The sequence below is a fragment of the Bubalus bubalis genome, chromosome 16 (genome assembly GCF_019923935.1).
Source record: "Bubalus bubalis isolate 160015118507 breed Murrah chromosome 16, NDDB_SH_1, whole genome shotgun sequence".
Lineage (NCBI taxonomy): Eukaryota > Metazoa > Chordata > Mammalia > Artiodactyla > Bovidae > Bubalus > Bubalus bubalis.
Window position 1 is genome coordinate 23,564,491 of NC_059172.1, and position 16,680 is coordinate 23,581,170.

Sequence of the window (16,680 nt, forward strand, 5' to 3'; positions counted from 1 at the left end):
CTATCACAAAAGAAAAAGTTGTGGGCAGTGTGGCCAATCAAGTAGGTTAGAGACGATTTCAGGGGGTTATAATACGTGTCCTCAGACATTTGAAGAACTGTCCAATGGAAAAGGGACTGAATTCTTCTTCTCTGCTGTTTGAGTGCAGAACTAGGATTAAGAAAGAAGTGACAGGAAGGAAATGCATGGTTTTAATTTTTAAAAAGTATTTTTATTTTCATCTGCATTGGATCTTAGTTGCAGCATGCAGGATCTTTGTGTGGCATGTGGGCTCACGGGCTTCTCTCTAGTGCAGCACAAGAGAGTGGGCTCAGTGATTCTCGCATGTGGGCTTCGTAGTCCCGTGGCGTGTGGGACCTTAGCTGACCTGACCAGGGATAGAACCCTGGTGTGTCCCTTGCCTTGGAAGATGGAATCGTAACCACTGGATCACCAGGGAAGTCCCAAGAAATGAATGTTTTTATTGACTGGGGATTATGTGCCCAGTGCTGTGCTGGCCGTTGTGTGTGTAATCAGCTTTCATTGAACAAAGCTGTGTGCTAGCTGTTGGTATCTCCTTGTAATGGAAGGAGACATGGAGGTCAGATACTACTGCTACTAGTAGTAAAAATATTACTACTGAGTTAAAACAAAACCTAACATGGATAGTCTGCTGTGTGTCAGGCACTGTTCTAAGTGCTTTGAGTACATTATTCTTTGTCATCCTCATGGCAATCTTATGAGTTAGGAACTATTTTTATATTCATTTTATTGGTAAGGAAACCAAGACACAGGAATCAAGCACGTTGCTCGGTGTCACACTGTTAATAAAAGTGAAATGAGATTCATAGCCAGATAGTCTGGCTTTATGGCCAAACATGACCCCCCCTCCCACCCCACCTTACATCATTCAGTATCTTTAATTTCAGAGCATCTGCTGTGTGTCAGATCCAGTACTTGACAATTTATTTCCTTATAGCGATAGAGTAGATTAGGCAGTGAAAAAGCTGGCTTAAAACTCAGCATTCAAAAAACGAAGATTGTGGCATCTGATCCCATCACTTCAAGGCAAATAGATGGAGAAACTGTGGAAACAGTGACAGACTTTATTTTCTTGGGCTCCAAAATCACTGCATACGGTGACTGCAGCCATGAAATTAAAAGATGCTTGCTCCTTGGAAGAAAAGCTATGACAAACCTAGACAGTGTATTAAAAAGCAGAGATATTACTCTGCCAGCAAAGGTCCATATAGTCAAAGCCATGGTTTTTCCAGTAGTCATGTATGGATGTGAGAACTGGACCATAAAGAAGGCTGAGTGCTGAAGAATGGATGCCTTGGAACTGTTGGTGTTGGAAAAGACTTTTGAGAGTCCCTTGGACTGCAAGGAGATCAAACTAGTCAATCCTAAAGGAAATCAACCTTGAATATCCATTGGAAAGACTGATGCTGAAGCTGAAGTTCCAATCCTTTGGCCACCTGATGCCAAGAGCCAACTCATTGGAAAAGACCCTAATGCTGGGAAAGATAGAAGGCAAGAGAACAAGGGGACAACAGAGGATGAGATGGTTGGATGGTATCACTGACTCAATGGACATGAGTTTGAGCAAACTCTGGGAGATGGTGATAGATAGGGAAGTCGGGTGTGATGCTGTCCGTGGAGTTGCAAAGAGTTGGACATGACTGAGTGACTAAACAAAAACAGCAGAGATTAGGCAGTGTTATTCCCATTTTATAGATGAGAAAATCGAGGTGAAAAGAATGGAATATCTTGCCCAAAATGAGTAACTCAGCCAAACTGTTACTCAGTCTTCAGGCTCCTGGCCAAGTCACTTTGGACCATGCTCAGCTTTCTTAGAGCTTCTGGATCGGAAACTTTCTAGCAAGTAGAGCAAGTAACCAGAATTGTCTGCCCTGGTGGAGAGGAGGGGATGCAGGGGCGGGGCTTGCCTTCTCTGGAAAACTTGGAGAGAAAATTTATGTCAGCTAGCCAGGAAAGGGATAGAGGAGGTTCACGCTTCATATAAAGCACTGAACCCGATGCCCCCTAAGGTTTTGTCCAGCTCTGGGATTTTATGATGCAGTGTTTTCTTCTCATCTTCCCATGTCATCTTGTTTTCCCCTGGGTGTACTCAGATGTACGTGCAAATCTCACTCTGCTATTTGAATCTGGCTCTGGGGGTTAGATTGCCTTGCTAAGAGACTCACTTGCTAGGATATTTGACATGATGCCTTAGGGGAAATGTTAGGTCGTGTGAGAAGTCAGCAGCATAAACAGTAAGCAGTAAGGTTGTTAACTAAGAGGGAACAGGCAGCGGGAGGGTCTTCCCACAACGTGAACAGGTGGATCTTCTGATAGCTGTCAGGGTCTCCCTTAAACACGCTTTTACAGGAAAACGTTTGGCTGTCTTGCCTTTTCAAAGTGTTTACCACATGCTCAATTTGGAAATGGTCATTTCCCTAGGGTTGTCTCAACTTTAATTACATCTGCTGCAACTTGCCTATTCTACTGGGCGTCTTATTTTCAACTCTGAATGTCTTTGGGTGGAGATGCCTTTTTTCCTATGACCCATAGGTGATACTTGTCCTGTTATCCTGCAGTGTGGCTCTGACAGGCTATGCTGTCTTATTTTCTTGTACTTTGATGGATAGCAAAGGACATCATTGCCTCTGGGTCGGGGGATGTATGTAAATTATGTTTTTGCACGTTTATAACCCACCCCCACCCCTGGCTTTGGACTTCCACAGCCCTCTTCCTTGAATCAGTCCTCTGTATCTTTCCCAGTGTTTACTAATTGTTTTCCTTGGATGACAACAAGTTGGTGGTGGTGATGGATACACCTTCTCAGTCGTCCTGTGTCCCTCTGATTCATCATTTTATTTCAGCTCAAAGCTGAGAGGACTCATTTTTCTCTCTTCTTCCTCTCTCTTCTATTTTTTTATTCCTTGGCCTTTATTTCACCGTTAATTCTGTTGGACCTTTAAGTGTTTCTCTGGAGGAGGAGGGAAGACTTGAAACCACTCAGAAATTGACTGATGTTTTAATAGTGATAGAAAATGATTGTCCAGCACAGAGCTAAGAAACACAACATGTACTGAGTGGTGATTCACTTCTCTAAACTGAGTAGGTTTATAGCACAGGGGCCTGTTCACAGGGAAGGATTTATATCTGTGCTCCTTTCTGTTTTATAAATTGAAAATGATGACTCTGATGTCCCTCTGATAAACTCGTGTAGACTCTTAAAGCTGGGGTCTCCAACCTCTGGAATCAAATGCCTGATGATCTGAGGTGGAGCTGATGAAATAATAATAGAAATACAGTGGACACTAAATTAACGTGCTTGAATTATCCCCACAACATCCCTACTCCCCCTCTGCCAATCAATGAAAAAATTGTCTTCCACTCACCTTGTCCCTGGTGCCAAAGAGGTTGAGGACCGCCTTCTTAAAGGATTTTGATGCACTGGTTGTGCCCATAGCTTAACTGAGTTACAGAAAGAAAGAAATGGGGCTGTGTCTGTACTTGACTATTAGGATGAGAACAGAACTGGAAAATAAAGATATGTAAATAATGAATTTATGTATACATTTAAAGTCCAGTGGTTGATGAATTTTCTTTCAGACATTGGTGGTTTCAGCATAGATGTGCACAGCCCCTTTCTAGCAAGCATCTTAACTTTGTCCGTAGGAATAGAATATGAAGTGTCACTTCCAGAGGGTGACACAGTCTGCTATGGCAGGAAACAGTCCTTCATTGTCCGGGAAAACTACTTTTAGAAAACAGGCAATGTCAACTGATACAATTTAGAACCACTGAGACAGTATAATAGAGTCTCAGTAATGGAAAGAAAGACAAACATTTTAATATATATTTAAAAAATCAACATTAGATCCTATCAGAAGGGTTTCTAGGTTGCTCATGAAATCTCAGTGGATTAGTGAATTTTCTTCATGATAACAGCATTGTTAATTTCTAACCTTTACAGGAAAAATCAGGTGTATGTGTGTATACATATATATGTATATAATTTTTTTTTGCAGAAGTTCAGCTTTCTTTTTGGGTTTTCAGTGAGCCCCACTGTATTCACCAGTTCACAGTCCCTGCATCCTTTTTGTCTTCTTCCAGTTCTCCTTTCTTCTTCCTTGCTTCTTCTCTGACAAAGGTAAAATAAAATTAAAAGACTAACCATTAAGGAAATGCGGGACTCTGCAGGTTGTATACTGACTGCCTTTGTTTCCCTCACAAACATTGCCGTTGTGAAAACAGATTGTTTCTTTTTACAAAAGTGGGGAAAAGAAGAAAAAATTAAACAAAGCCTTGGAGGCAACTGGTACAGAGAATCTTGTGTTGAGCTTTCCCTGTGTTCTCTGCTGCATGTTAATAACCCAGGGTGGGGCGGTGATATGAAATATTGTTCCTTATTTAACATTTTACGCTCTCATCTCCACATTGCATATTTGCTTCTCTTGTGACCTTCTCTTTGCTTTGATAGCTGCTTCTTTTCACCCATAATCCAAAGTAAGTGTACATTCCTACAGAGAAATTACAGGAAGCTGTCAGTGTAGAGTTAATATAGTTAAAGCATCCTTAACTCTGCTATAAACCCTTTAAATAATTAAAACTGTATGCTTGAAGAGTCAGATTTGCATTGCTTTACCAAGTTTATTTAGCACACTTTGTTACACTCAATTAAATGAGAATGTTCTGTTTCATTTTCTTTGCTTCGGGTGGATCATTTTGCCTTTTGATTCTTATGCCCGAGTGTAATTTCACAGTGCTTAGGTCTCTAAAACTGTACATATATTAATGCATATGTAGATCTGTACACACCCATTAAAAGGCTTACTATATTTGTACTGAATAGACGCTTTGCCCAAGGCATGTGAGCATTCCAGGTAACCTAAGGTGTAACTGGGGCCTCAGGAGGTGGTAGAGAAGCAGCTGGACAAAGTTCTTGGAACATCCAGTGTTTTATTTAAAAGTCCTTTTACTTTGGCATCACCTTCCCTCCCCACAGTTTGATTTGTGAATCTCTGCTTAAAAACGTGATAGAGGTATTGAATGGTTCTAGAAAGGAAATTGGCTAGAAGTACTTACCATCTACTATGTCTCTTAACATTTCAGTTGGCAAAGCATGTGTAGAATGTTCTCCATAAATTAGTTCTTTGCTAAAGTTATGCATGTTTAAGGAGGAATAAATTAGTTATCCATTTCCTAATGAGTAGTGGGATCAATTGGAGCATGAAGAGAGAGAAAATAGTATCATTTTGCTTCCCCAGTTGGGGTTCAATATCCCTAAACTTCACCATTAATCACTCTCTCAGTTGCCTGGGTTACTTCTGACTCTACGTGTAAGATAGTCTGGCCTTTTAATTTTCCTACCAGGTAAGTAAGACTTTTTGAATTTGCCCAGTGGGTTTGTAGATGGGTGATGCTGTCTCTTTTGCACCCACAAAGGGTTCCTTGTTATAATGGGCCCTTCTGTCTTTGCATTGGTTTGTGTCAGTGCGTTCACGGATAACAGTCAATATGTATGTGCGATGACAATTACGAGGGTTCTAATATATTTAACTGTTATGGGATCTGTTATGTCTACTTCAGGGTCGACCCCATCCCATATGACACTCCAAAACCAGCGGGCCACACGCGGTTTGTCTGCATCTCAGACACACACTCCAGAACAGATGGTATCCAGATGCCTTATGGGGACATCCTTCTCCACACAGGCGATTTCACCGAGCTGGGACTGCCCTCAGAGGTTAAGAAGTTTAATGACTGGTTAGGTAAGGAATGATTGCGTTCCGGCGCCCCCAATTAACCTTTCCCGCCCGAGTGTCACTCACTGTGCCCTAATTGAATTAGAGCACTTGGAAGCCAGCTCAGCCATTTCTCGTATGATATGCGGTGGTGTCTAGCTTTAATCCAGTTGTGTTAATTAAAGATGAATTTTTAGATATTTAATTTTACTGTGCATCCTTTCAGCGCCTGGCCTCGGCAGCTCTGGGGCAAAGGGATGGAAAGCTTTGAAACCGATCTCATCTCACTCATTCTGCCTTAACGAGGGCACTCGTTGGCACACATGAGACCTAGAATCGTATTTTTAATTCATTGGCTCTGCAATCTTTCCCAGATAGTAAGAGAACATTTCTAAAGAATGAGGAGGATGTCAGAGCCCTTATTTAAAAGGAAGGTCTTAGCACAGGGATGCTTGGGGGGCAGCTTTCCCAAGTGAACCAGAAGGGTGTCCTAAGACCCCTGAAAAAGATAAGATATCCTACTGTAAAGCTCCAAAACTCTGGACTATGAAATCACCCTACACACTAGTGTGAAAAAGGTAATGGCAACTTTGTGGTTACTGTAGGGGCACCCAACGGGTCCGGGTTACTGGAAAAATGCTGACTCCTGGGTTAGGCAGTTGCCAAATATTAGCACTACAAGGGAATCATGGGGTTATTCACAGCAAGATTAGATGACAAATCTTTGTAAGAATCCTCTTAGGTGAGGGAAGGATGTGCCAGGGTTCTGAGATTTTAGAATCTCTAAAGACACTAAGGAATTACAGTGAGATTTTAGAATCTCTAAAGACACTGAAGAATTACAGAAAAGGCAGAAATCACTCCACAAGAATAATGTCATGAATAATGTGTCGGCCAACCAAAATTACTTAGGAGATTTAGGCAGAAACTTGAAAATTGATTTTCCATTGAACTAAAGCAGGGCTTGAGAAATTTTTTTGGCTTTGAGAAAATTTGAGAAGTAACTGATTAAATGATAAGGTGTATGTGTTGATGGAAAACAGTATTCATTAAAAACGGTTAAAATATTTAGAAAATAATAAATGAATAACAACTATTTTGAGTTTTCTTGTGATTTGCACTTTATCCATCTTTTATAGAGCTGACATCAGAATACATATTTCCTCTTCTATTATTGTTTATTTTCATTTGATAGTATTGCTATTACATGATTTTGCATAATTTTCATATTTATCCTTTTTGATAGCAATGTGACATTTGTATTGTTCTGTATTTTTACTTAATAGGACAGTCCTCTAAAAATGAACTTTCAAATTGATAACAATTTTTCCTCTGAAGCTAGCACTGAAATGTGCATTTTCATTTGTATATGTCTTTTTGTTTCCATTGATTTACTTCTTAGGGCAAACTACAGTGTGAGTGAAATTACTGCGTCAAAGGATATGGAATTATTTACGGTTCTTATTGAATATTGACATATTGCTTCCCAAGGGGATTGTAGCTGTGTCCCGAATACACCAATTTTACCACGATCTTGGATATTGGAGCTTTATATTTTGTACTGTTTCAGTAGGTACTCAGTCATCTCACTTAAAATAGCAAGATATCTTAAACATCATTCAGCATAATCCCATTTTCACAAGTGACTTTGATGCGGAGAAGTAAAGTGACTCAGGGCAGACTATCCTGTGGTACAGCTGGGCCTGTAATCCCATTCTTTTCACTCCTCTTTCGCATCTGTCGAATTTGCTTTGCAGTACTATTACCTCTTTCTTTTAGCAACTTGTGTTTATGAACTAGTCACAGGCAGAATTATTTGGGGTTGAATTTGACAGTTTCAAGCTGTTCTGTGACAACTGAATCAACACAGAAGTGATCTTGCTGCATTGACAATGTTGATTTGTAAGGAAAGAGTAAGCCTGTGGGAAGAAATACAAGACAGGATGGATCCTGGTTATAATCTTGTTTAGCCACTGACCTTGGGCAACTGAGTTAACCTCGCTTTTCCCCTTGGTTTCCCTCTGCAGAACGAAGGATTAATACTACCTGTCTTTCTGGTTTGTTGTGCAGATTAATCAGTAAATGATTGCAGCTTGGAAGTTTTTGTGGGCCATTAATAATTGAATGGGGAATGTGGTGAATGAACCATCAACAGATATTTAAAAGGTAAAAATAAGAAGAGGTCAGAGGAGTTATTTAGTGGAATGGAAGTAAACACGGGGAGATTTTATAAAGGAATGTACTTCTTAGATGGGAAAGTGCCACAACCGAGGAAATAAAAGAGTAAAGAAATAAAATCCTGAGGTCCAATTGCAAGATCAGTTCCTTTTCACCCATTTCCCTTCTGATGGCCTGACACAAGAGGAAGAGGTCTCAGAAGGGGATGCAGAATGTGAGGCTGAAGGAATACCCCCACTGAAGTAGAAGGGAAGAGAAGTTGGGAATCCCATAGGGGCAGCCCAGAATAGTTCAGTTACCCTGGCAAACTCAGGGTGCTCCAAAGGTGAGAGTTAGTATATGATTACATGCTACCATTTGGCTCAGTTGGAAACCTCTTACCTGAAAAAAGTGTTTCCAGCAACAGCTGCCAGGTGGCCTAACAGAGTGGAGTCAGGGGTCAGATCAGTCTAGCTTTAGCTATAATAGGTCATCCAACCTTCACTGGCATGAGTCCATACAGACTTGGCCGGCACTTTGAGTCCAGGGAACCTCTCGCTGATTTCCATCTTTCTACTTGGGTCTAGACTACCCTGATTCTTGGCAGCAACTGACCATCCCCTAGACTCCTTTAGTTTCCCAAAAGGCTATTTCTGCTTCAGACCAGGCACACCTTCTATTTGTCCCAACCTTCGAAAGTTGCTAATGTTATCCCATTTTACAGATGAAGAATCTGGAGTTCTGTTGAGCTAACTTGCCCAGGATCCTTTAGCAGAAAAGAAACTCAGAGAGTTTAAGACATGCACCTAAGTTCAACCAGTGAGTAAACCTGGTGTCTGAGCCCTTTTCTTTCCATCCTGTGATTACGAGTGGGCTTATGGCACCTAGGAAGCTTGCAGACTTGAGCTTGAACTAAAATGTTCCAGCATCTTCACGGAGACTTGAGTTATGCTGTTATTTGAGAAATGTATTTAAGCTCTGCCCATCTGGAATCTCACCCTGACCTACCAGTTGCAGGGGCTGAGAATCCCATCACGAGTTCTCTGTTGGTTTAGAGATGATGGGTCCCTGGTTAATATGTATGTACGCCACCTGGCAGGAGGAACACACAAAGTTATTTATACAAAGTAATTTATGAGATAAGCAGGCACAGCACAGGGTCCTAAGACGATAGGACCCAAACTAGGTACAGCCAAAGGTTGGGAAGGTAGTATAGCCTGTAATGAGAAGAGCCTGTGTTGAATTCCCTGCCTTTGTTGCTTAAATTCCTGAGCCTTGATTTTCTCATTTGTAAAATGGGCGTGATAATAATACACCCCATGGTTGCTATGAGAATATATTCTGTGATAAAGCTTGTGCCATTCTTAACATGGCTTCTGTGATGGCTCAGCAGTAAAGAATCTGCCTGCAATGCAGGAGACAGTGTGTTTCATCCCTGGGTCGGGAAGATCCCCTGGAGAAGGAAATGGTAACCCACTTCGGTATTTTTGCCTGGAAAATCCCATGGACCGAAGAGCCTGGTGGGCTACAGTCCGTGAGGTAGCAAAAGAGTTGGATGTGACTTAGTGACGAAAACAGCAAATAGCAACCTTCTTAACACAGCCCCTGGCCTGTAGACAGCTTTCAACAGATAGTGTGGAGGGAGACAGCAGAGCCAGAGGCATAGAATCCATAAGACAGAAACTAGAAAGGACTGAATCCACCTGCCAGTTCAGGAGACACAGGTCACACAGGTTTGATCCCTGGGTTGGGAAGATCCAGAGGAGGAAATGGCAACCTGCTCCTCATAGTCTTGCCTGGGAAATCCCAGGGACAGAGGAGCCTGGCGGGCTACAGTCCAAAGGGTCAGACACGAGTGAGCAACTTAAGCATGCAGAAAGGACTGGCACCTTACTTTTTTTTTTAAACTAGAAACTGAATTTATTAACTTGCATAATGTTCCATAGGTTTAAGAGGAATTTAGAGTGAAGAGGCAGCCTGAAGAAGCATAAGAATAAAGGCTGAGGACAGGCGCCCCTCTAAACAGTGACACTAGCGAGACGAAACGTTGAAACCGCAAGAGGACTTGGAGGTCCCGCCTCCTCATTTGATGGAAGGGGAAACTGAGGCCAGATTGTATGAACTACTCAAGGTCGCTCAGATAATTAATGGTCTCATTGAAGCTGGGACTTGGACCGGGAGAGGGTTGAACTAGTGATACATTGTCTGTGGGTGGCGGGGGCTAGACACTGTACCTTTTCCCCCACCCCCCATTAACAGGTATCATTTTATGCAGTCCTCAAAATAACTTGTGAGATAGCTTCTGTGACTTATGAGGAAGATATTATTAGCTTGTTTATTACCTGGGAGGAAAACTGAGCCTTGGTGAAGTTAACTTACCTAAGATCATGCAACTAGGAGGTGACCTGAGAATTTGATTTTCAGTCTATCAGACTCCACTTGCCACATGTGTTCTGTCTTTCTCTATTCCCAACCTTGAGCTTGGGATCCCTGCTGGGAGGGAACATATTCTGGATAGAATTGTTTTTTTTAAATTAACTACCTAAGTGTAGGGCTTCCTAGGTGGCTTAGTGATAAAGAATCCACCTGCCAGAGCAGGAGCCACAGGAGACGCTGGTTCCATCCCTGGGTTGGGAAGATCCCCTGAAGGAGGGAATAGCAACCCCCTCCAGTATTCTTGCCTGGGAAATCCCATGGACAGAGGAGTCTAGCGGGCTATAGTCCAGGGGGTCTCTAAACATACATGCTCATGCATATGTAGACTCAGACCCCAAGATAGCTCTACGGCATTGCTCATGTGTCAGAGTTGTGGGGACAAGGTGCAGATAGGTCTTTCCTAAAGAAAGAATTTTTATAGCCCCATTCATGTGATAGCTCAGATATGCTCCAGGGATGTTATGAATGAATAGGCATTGGTGAGCTGAACTGGGGTCCTAGCCACTCAACCGTGATGGCATTTTCTTTTTTATCTTGGCAAAAATGCATCTCATTTACAGACAGGGTTTAAAAATAAACTTGCCAACTATAGATTAACTGCTAGTTAAAATGTTATTGTTTTTATTGCTAGTAAATTTGGAACCACTGAAATACCTAAAGACACCTTTTGTGAGGCAGTGGGTTGTGTATGGTCTTCCTTCGCTTTGCCCCTATGGTGGTCTGACCTGTGCCACTTTGATGTTCTTTACAGATCGCTCAATTTCATTCCTCGTGTCCTCTCATCTTTGGAATATTTGTGACAGCCTTCTTCTTGAATATGCATCTTTGCCCTTGGAGGCTACACAAATGGAGATCTCATCATTTGAGTGCACACCCACCTTCCAGCTGCACCCACACTGACTTTCTTCCCACTCCCCAAATGCACATGTCCTTCCACATGGCTTTCCCGTTGCAAGTCCTGTTTCCATTTCCTGGAATGACCAGGAGACCTCCTTCCTCATTTATGATGGGTTCTCTTCCCTTAACACTAGGTCAGGCCTCTGTGCAGCCCTTCCCATGGCTGTTATTTCCTTGTTTCCTTGTCTGTCCCCAGCAAGACAACAGAGCATGCCCAATGAGTGCTCCTTCTGCACCAGTTCGGAGTAGAGCCTGGAACAGTCAGTGCACACAGCTGATTCACACTGAGTGATTTTTGAATGAACATAAAGGACAGGGCTTTTTGTGTGTGTTTTTTTGCACTTTCGGCTGAAACTTTAAATTTATATTGTACTGTATATAAAATGCCGTGCCCTTCCTTTTCCTTTTTGTCCTCAAGATATGTGTCCAGTTGATTGCTGTTAGTGATTCAATGAGACTTTGAGCAGAAATATTTAAAAGGGGTTTATGGTAGTTGTTCTGTTTCCTCAATTAAAATTAGAAAGACAGGGTTCTTGGGTGGTCTGTTCTTTTAGCTAAAAGTTTATATACAACAATCTGCTGCTGCTGTTGCTTCAGTCGTATCCAACTCTGTGTGACTGCATAGACAGCAGCCCACCAGGTTCTCCCATCCCTGGGATTCTCCAGGCAAGAACACTGGAGTGGGTTGCCATCTCCTTCTCCAATGCATGAAAGTGAAAAGTGAAGTCGCTCAGTCATGTCCAACTCTTAGCGACCCCATGGACTGCAGCCTACCAGGCTCTTCCGTCCATGGGATTTTCCAGGCAAGAGTACTGGAGTGGGGTGTCATTGCCTTCTCCGATACAACAATCTAGTCACTCCGAATCCCTTTTAACACAGCATTAGTACCATAAACTTATAATTTTTAATTTTCTCCTGCCTCAGTTGTTGTTGAATAGTTCAGAGTTTCCATTTCTCCAAGCCTAAAAGAAAAAATGAAGAGGCTCCTGAGACTCTCAAGAAGGTGCTTTGTATTTGTAGGAGCACTGTATCAGGCACGATTATAACCGAATGTGACTGTGGCAGACATCCCAGATCGTAGACGCTAAAATTGATTTTGTCCCCTTTCAGAATAGTCGTACTGAGAGTGTGTCCCTCTTCCAGTGATCCTGCTATTGGCCCGAAGTTTTGGAGCTGGTCTTTGGGAAAAGCTTTCACAGCCTGGGCTATTTATTGTATTATTATAATACATGTAGTACATGTTCATTCCTGATAACTTAGAAAATAGAGATAAGTGAAACAAGATAACAAAATTACCCATAGCCAGAGATAACCACTGTTAACATTTTTATAGAATGTTCTCTATTGAATAGAATAGGGTAATTCTATATAGAATGCTTTCTATTGATACATATGAGCACATACACATGTGAGCACTTTTTATCAAATTAGAGATCTTAGAGTAAGACTGTTGTAAGCTGTTTTTTGTCTTAACAATATTTCATGAACAGCTTTCCACATCAATAAATAGGGCTAAAATACTTTTTCCCAAAAAAGAATACTTTCAGTATAAATAAGATACACATACATTACAGAAATTAAAGTTTTTAACATGTGCAAAGTAGAAAATACACATTTCTCCATGTAATGCTGCCTCTGGAGTAACCACTATTTGATGTGTAGCATTTGAGACGTTTTTCTTTTCTATTTTGAATATCCTCAATAGCAGCAAGTCTTTACCCTTTAAGGGTTTTTATTTAAGAAATATTCTGGTTCTTTTTCCTTTGCGCAGTTTGTTGATTTTATTTTAACCATCCTCATCCGTGTTCTCTGCTGCTATAATAGTCCGTCTCCACATACCCAGTAACCATTTTTCAGCAGCCCGTTTCTGAAGGTACACAGCTCATGGTGCTGAGACCCTGGCCCTTGCTCTGTAGTTAGGGGCTACACCACTAATTTCTTAAAGTGCGTTTCTAGGGTTCTGGGTCCTGGTAGAACTATTTTCATTTAGTTTCTTATTCATCCTGTGATAATGGCTGAAAACTGTTCTTCTTGTTCCTTTAGACTTTCATAAAAGGATGATGGTTATTGGAGGTTCCCCGCCCCCTCCACCAAACTCCCTCTAAGGGCCCTGTTTAATTTCATGTTGTCTTAACCAAGAAGGGCAACAGAGCAAATCTAGAAGGACATGGGTTTAGGGGAAGAGGTTAGGGACAGGATGGAAAGCCAGGCTTCACAAGGAGTACCAGGTGAGAACGGCGTTGGTACCACCAAGGACGAGCAGGAACCTTGGAGGGAAGGGAGCCAATGGGAAGGAAGAAGAGGAGCATGGCAGGGTCGTTTGACCTTGCCACCATCTCTGTTTAAGGAATATTTTGAAAAGTTAATAGAGCAATGCATATTGTCCTGTAACTTAAAAAATTACAGCACAGTATTTACAGCTGTATGGGTGCTGTTACTGCTGTTAGTCGTTGAGTTTGACTCTTTTGTGACCCTGTGGACGGTAGCCCACTAGGCTCCTCTGTTCATGGGATTCTTCAGGCAAGAATACTGGAGGAAGTTGCCATTTCCTCTTCCAGGGGATCGTCCCAACCCAGAGATTGAATTCGAGTCTTCTGCATTCCAGGCTGATTCTTTACTGCTGAGCCACCAGGAAGCCCAAGTGTATGGGTGCACTCTGGCTCATTTATCCAGATCTTTACTACTGGGCTTTTGAGCAAACTCTGAGACATAGTGAAGGACAGAGTGCTGCAGTCCATGAGGTCGCAAACAGTCGGACAGGACTTAGCGACTGGAGAACAACAAAAATTAGTACTGGCCACCTACAGTGTTTTCATATTTTATTATTATCTGCACTGGTGTGATAGACATCTTTCTTGCTCTCTCTTTGCAAACATCCTTAGTTTAGAAGATAGCTTCCTATGAGTAGAATTGTTGCTTCAAATGATGTGTTTTTTTAAAAGGGTTGTTTGTACATAATTGTCAAATTTCCCTCTGTAAAGATTGTAATTTCTTTCTCATGCTTTCAGTAGTATTGGAGAGTTTGTGTCACATATTTCTGAATATCCTCAGTGGGGGAAAATTCTAACCTTTTACGGGCTTTTTAAAAATGACTATCAACTCTTTTTTTAATTGTGAAAGCTTACATACTCATTGTGAGAAGATACAAATAATTGTACAGAAAAAAAATCAAGATAACTACTATTAACAGCTGGTGTGCATCCTGTCGTGTAGTGTATAAATGCACGTGTGTGTACTGACGTGTGAAAAGATAGTATGCTGTCAGGCTAAGAGCATGAGTGCCAGATCTAGTCTGCCTGTGTTTAAATCTGCCTGGTTTTAATGTTGTTAATTTTGTGATCTTCAATTTATTCATCTGTAAAAGGAGATTTATGAATGCTTAGTGTATCTAACTTAAAAGGGCTGCTGCTGCTAAGTCGCTTCAGTCGTGTCCGACTTTGTGTGACCCCATAGACAGCAGCCCGCCAGGCTCCCCCATCCCTGGGATTCTCCAGGCAAGAACACTGGAGTGGGTTGCCATTTCCTTCTCCAATGCATGAAAGTGCAAAGTGAAAGTGAAGTCGCTCAGTCGTGCCCAACTCTTTAGGACCCCATGGACTGTAGCGCACCAGGCTCCTCCGACCATGGGATTTTCCAGGCAGGAGTACTGGAGTGGGTTTCCATTGCCTTCTCCATAAAAGGACTGCACAGAGGTTAAAGAGGGTACCTGATAACAGGTGCTCAATCTGCACAGGTAGTGAATGGTCAGTAAATATTACCTACTACCCAAGCTGCTACGACTCCATCTTTCTGTCCTGTTGGTGAATTTCTTTTATTCCTCAGGATGCCAAAACTTCAGGGAGAGTAGCCTTACATTCTCTTGTGCCACAGGGACCTCTGGCAGGTGGCCCATTCTGCCGGTGGAGTATAGAAAAGGATGAGCAACATGGCCTGTCTGGTCCCCCAGGAACCTGGCCCTCTCTCCTTTCCAAGCACCCCACACCCAGCACACATAGATATCTCCTTGGATTCTAGTTAACTTTTGAACCACAACCTGAGGGGGCCAGGCCTCCCCGTTCCCTGTCCCTCTCTTCAGTCTCCTGTCATCTCCCCCTTGTCTGCCTCCTTGAATCTGATCCACTGTCTCCCCCAACCCCGTCCCCCAGCGTCACCATCTCTTTTTCTGAAAATCATTTCTGCCCACTAGCTCCTGTCTTAGGAACTCCAGCACACTAAGCTTTAACCAGGTTATTGATGGCAGGTTTTAATTTATTTTTTAAACTCTTACACATAATGCTTTCCAGGCATGGTTTGCACATTTTAAGGCTTCTGTTGTTTTTTTTATTTTCAACAGTACAAAATTATTAGGAACTGGAGTTTGTGAAGTGGACAAGTTGAAATGTGCCATTTTGAATAAAAAGCAATGACATGACATAATGGCAACGAAATAAATAAGTCATGGGTTTTAACGAACAGCATGGTGACTATAGTTTATGATATATATGCTATAGTGAAAGTGTAGTAGTATATATTATAGTCATATCCTAGTATCGTATTACATATTTGACAGTTGCTATAAGAGTAGTTCTTAAAAATTCTCATCACATGGAAAAAACTTATAATTATGTATAGTTAAGATATTAACTCCAATACTTTGGCCACCTCAATGTGAAGAGTTGACTCATTGGAAAAGACTCTGATGCTGGGAGGGATTGGGGGCAGGGGGAGAAGGGGACGACAGAGAATGAGATGGCTGGATTGCATCACCAACTCGATGGACGTGAGTTTGGGTAAACTCTGGGAGTTGGTGATGGACAGGGAGGCCTGGCGTGCTGCGATTCATGGGGTTGCAAAGAGTTGGACACGACTGAGTGAACTGAACTGAACTGACTTGAAGATATTAACTAGACTTACTGAGGTGGTCATTTTGCAGTGTATACAAATATTGAATATATTATGTTGTACACCTTAAACTGATATATATCAATTACACCTTGATAAAAAATAAGAACAAAACAATGATGCGACATAATGGCAATTGCTTTCTAGTAAAGTGCTTAGGAGTTTCCAGAAGAAAATTTCAGGAATAACTTGAGCAGGGGAGCCTCATTGAAATGTTTATAGTGATATAACTTTATGACCACTTAATAGTCATCTCTAATAATGAGGTCAAGGTAAGAGGCTTTAAGAGAGGGCAAACAAGATGACTTTTCCCATGATTTATAGAGGAGAGTGTGTAAGAGCCTAGAATTCCATGACTCTTACTGTTTAGAGTTAATATCAAAGAAGGTTATTGCTGCTGCTGCTGCTAAGTCGCTTCAGTCGTGTCCGACTCTGTGCAACCCCATTGACAGAAGCCCACCAGGCTCCCCCATCCCTGGGATTCTCCAGGCAAGAACACTGGAGTGGGTTGCCATTTCCTTCTCCAAGAAGGTTCTTAATCTTTAGTTTGTTCACAAAAACAGTATCTCACATG

General features: G+C 41.9%; 1 protein-coding gene across 2 annotated transcripts in view; it reads left to right on the forward strand.

Moving 5' to 3' along the window:
- The window catches only part of MPPED2 (metallophosphoesterase domain containing 2), a 209,231-nt gene that overhangs the window by 51,393 nt on the left and 141,158 nt on the right, over nt 1-16,680 (forward strand). For both annotated transcript variants that reach the window (XM_025266287.3, XM_006060827.4), the window contains exon 3: nt 5,581-5,762. In XM_025266287.3, coding sequence (XP_025122072.1) covers nt 5,581-5,762 — 182 coding nt within the window. The remainder of the gene's footprint in view (nt 1-5,580; nt 5,763-16,680) is intronic.